This window comes from Gekko japonicus, unplaced genomic scaffold, assembly GCF_001447785.1.
Source record: "Gekko japonicus isolate JY-2015 unplaced genomic scaffold, Gekko_japonicus_V1.1 scaffold776, whole genome shotgun sequence".
In the NCBI taxonomy this organism is placed as follows: domain Eukaryota; kingdom Metazoa; phylum Chordata; class Lepidosauria; order Squamata; family Gekkonidae; genus Gekko; species Gekko japonicus.
The window spans coordinates 352,794-355,660 of NW_015161428.1; the positions used below are offsets into that span (position 1 = coordinate 352,794).

At 49.4% G+C, this 2,867-nt stretch overlaps 1 protein-coding gene across 2 annotated transcripts in view; it reads left to right on the forward strand.

The window, feature by feature from the left end:
* NSF (N-ethylmaleimide sensitive factor) overlaps nucleotides 1-2,867 on the forward strand; it is a 147,653-nt gene that overhangs the window by 61,475 nt on the left and 83,311 nt on the right. For both annotated transcript variants that reach the window (XM_015428946.1, XM_015428948.1), the window contains exon 7: nucleotides 137-212. In XM_015428946.1, the coding sequence (XP_015284432.1) occupies nucleotides 137-212 (76 nt within the window). The remainder of the gene's footprint in view (nucleotides 1-136; nucleotides 213-2,867) is intronic.

A 2,867-nucleotide genomic window follows, 5' to 3' on the forward strand; every position in this document is an offset into this window, starting at 1 on the left:
CTGCAGAGTTCAAATTAATACAAAAACGAGTCTCTCCTTGTCCAAAGTCTCTCCGAGGGGCACTGCTGAGCTCCCGCGGCCATCCGTAGCTCTTCAGGTCTTTTAATTCAGGTCTTTGTTTTTCTCCCACACTCAGATTGACGTTGGTCTTGTTGTTGGGAACAGTCAAGTGGCGTTTGAAAAGGCCGAGAGCTCTTCCCTCACTCTCATTGGTACGTATGTGACGACGGGAAACAGTTGCTCATTCCGAGTAGTGCGTAGATTGCGTTTGCCAGTAGTCCCACTGAAGGGACTCTCCTGCAGTTGTCTGCACCCAACCTCTGCTAAGTTGTTTTGGACGTGGGATCCTTTCACTGAGCTTTTATAAAATTTTTCTTTCCTAGTCACCTGGAGGTAAATCTTACTTGCTAAAAGGCAGCCAGGCCAAGTAATCACGCGTACGTGTATATATTTATGGTAATCATGCGTGTGGCAGGGCTCTTTTTGTAGCAGGAACTCCTTTGCATATTAGGTGACACACCACTAATGTAGCCAATCCTCCAAGAGCTTACAGAGCTCTTCGTACAAGGGCTACTGTAAGCTCTTGGAGGATTGGCTACATCAGGGGGGTGTCGCCTAATATGCAAAGGAATTCCTGCTACAAAAAGAGCTCTGCGTGGGTGTACATATATTTATGGTCTGCAGTCCATTCTTTTTTCACCTTCTGTATGAGTCTGTATCAGTCAATACTAAAAGGAATCAACCCTGACTGTTCCCTGGAAGGCCAGATAATGAAACTGAAGCTCAAATCCTTTGGCCACCAAATGAGAAGGGAGCACTCGCTGGAGAAGACCCTGATGCTGGGAAAGACTGAAGGTCAAAGAAGACGGGGACAGCAAAGGATGAGATGGTTAGACAGTGTCACAGATGCAACGAACATATGAAACTGAGCAAACTTCAGAGGATGCATACACCACACCCCCTGGAGGGCCTGGCGGGATCTGGTCCATGGGGTCGCGAAGAGTCGGACTCGACTGTGCGACTGAACATCAACAAATGAGTGCTACCCATAAGATCTGTGGATGATTGTCAAGCTGTGTTTTCCCCCCTCTTTTAGTTTGGGATGTTATCATCTCATATAAGTCAGCATAGCTAGCGGCATCCATAAATACACAGTTACGATGGAGTTATCTTAATGGAGTTTTCATTAACAGTGTCTTAAGCCTGGTTCCTTCTCAGCATGCTAACCTGTCGCTCTTGGTCAGGATCAGAGCAGCAGATATCAGGGCAAGTTGTGCCCTGCCATAAGGTGGGTTTGTCAGGGAGATGCCACTATCGCCGGGGGAGGGGGGGGATTTTTCCAGTTAGATTTTTTTCTCTATAGAAGAAGAGGAGAAGGAGGTTGGATATATACCTCGCCCTCCACTACCCGAAGGAGTCTCAGAGCAGCTTACAAACTCCTTTCCCTTCCCTTCCCCACAACAGACACCCTGTGAGCAATACTACCTCTAAGCTGTGGAGTCTTGTGAGCAGAAATTCTATTTGTGAGCTGCTGGCATTAAAGTTGTGAGCAAGCAATTTGGCTACTGCATAAATTAATTTGACCTGGAGCCATCCTTCCCGAGCAAAGACAAAAATGTGTGAGCCGGAAGGTAAAAAACTGTGAGCTAGCTCACACTAACTCAGAGGGAACACTGCCTGTGAGGTAGGTGGGGCTGAGAGAGCTCTGACAGAGACTGCTCTTTTTCGAGAACAGCTGTGTCAGAACTGTGGCTTCCCCAAGGTCATCCAGCCAGGTGCAAGTGGAGGAGTGGGGAATCAAACCCTGTTCTCCCAGATTAGAGTCCGCGCACTTAACCACTACACACCAAACTGGCTCTCAGAAGAAGAAGAAGAGATTGGATTTATACCCTGCCCTTCACTCAGAGCGGCTTACAGCTCCTTTCTCTTCCCCTCCCCACAACAGACGCCCTGTAAGGTAGGTGGGGCTGAGAGAGCTCTGACGGAGACTTCTCTTTTTTTCAAGGACAGCTCTGACAGAACTATGGCTTCCCCAAGGTCATCCAGCCAGGTGCAAGTGGAGGAGTGGGGAATCAAACCCAGTTCTCCCAGATTAGAGTCCGCGCACTTAACCACTACACCAAACTGGCTCTAGGCAATAGGAAAGACAGCAAGAGCAAATGAGAGGAAAAGTTACCAGGTGCCAAGGAGTTCTCCTTTGCCTCGAGTCCCTTTTAACTGTCGCTTATCACAGGGATCTCTCAGGGGCCAGCGGCGCTTCTGCAGCCCCCAGCTTGGTGCGAACAGCCTGTCCTGTCCGATTCTGTCAGCAGCCTGATTTCCTCTCCCCACGGCAGGAGAAGAGTGAAAATAATGAGATCAGTCAGGATTAGCTGCTGCTTGGTCACCCCCTCCTGGACATCAGCAGCTGGCTGCAGAAGAAACCAAGGCTCTTTCGGGTTGGCCTGTTGAGCATTCTGTACAGATGAAGCTGCCTTCTGTGGAGTCCAGTTCTCGGCCCACCGAGACCAGCTCTGGCTCTTCTGGGTCTTGGGCAGAAGGCCTTTCTTGTTCTGCTTTTTGAGGTCCTTCTCACTGGAGGTGTTGGGAGTCAAACCTGAGCCCCTCTGCCCGTGAGCCAGGGCCTTTCACCCAACAATGAGGAAAACTCCCCGGGGTTTTGCGTTCGCCACTTCAGCTTTTTCTGTTGAAAAGGAGAGGTGGGGTGTGTAGGTATCAGTGGAAAGAAAAGAGGGAAAATGAGATTTAAAATGTACGCAGTCTCGTGATTGCAAATCGATGCATAGTGTTGCAGATGGAGCTGCCCCACTTGAGCAAAAAAACCCCCCAGCAGCGCGTGATTTCGGGACTCTCTTTCCTTCTAGTCA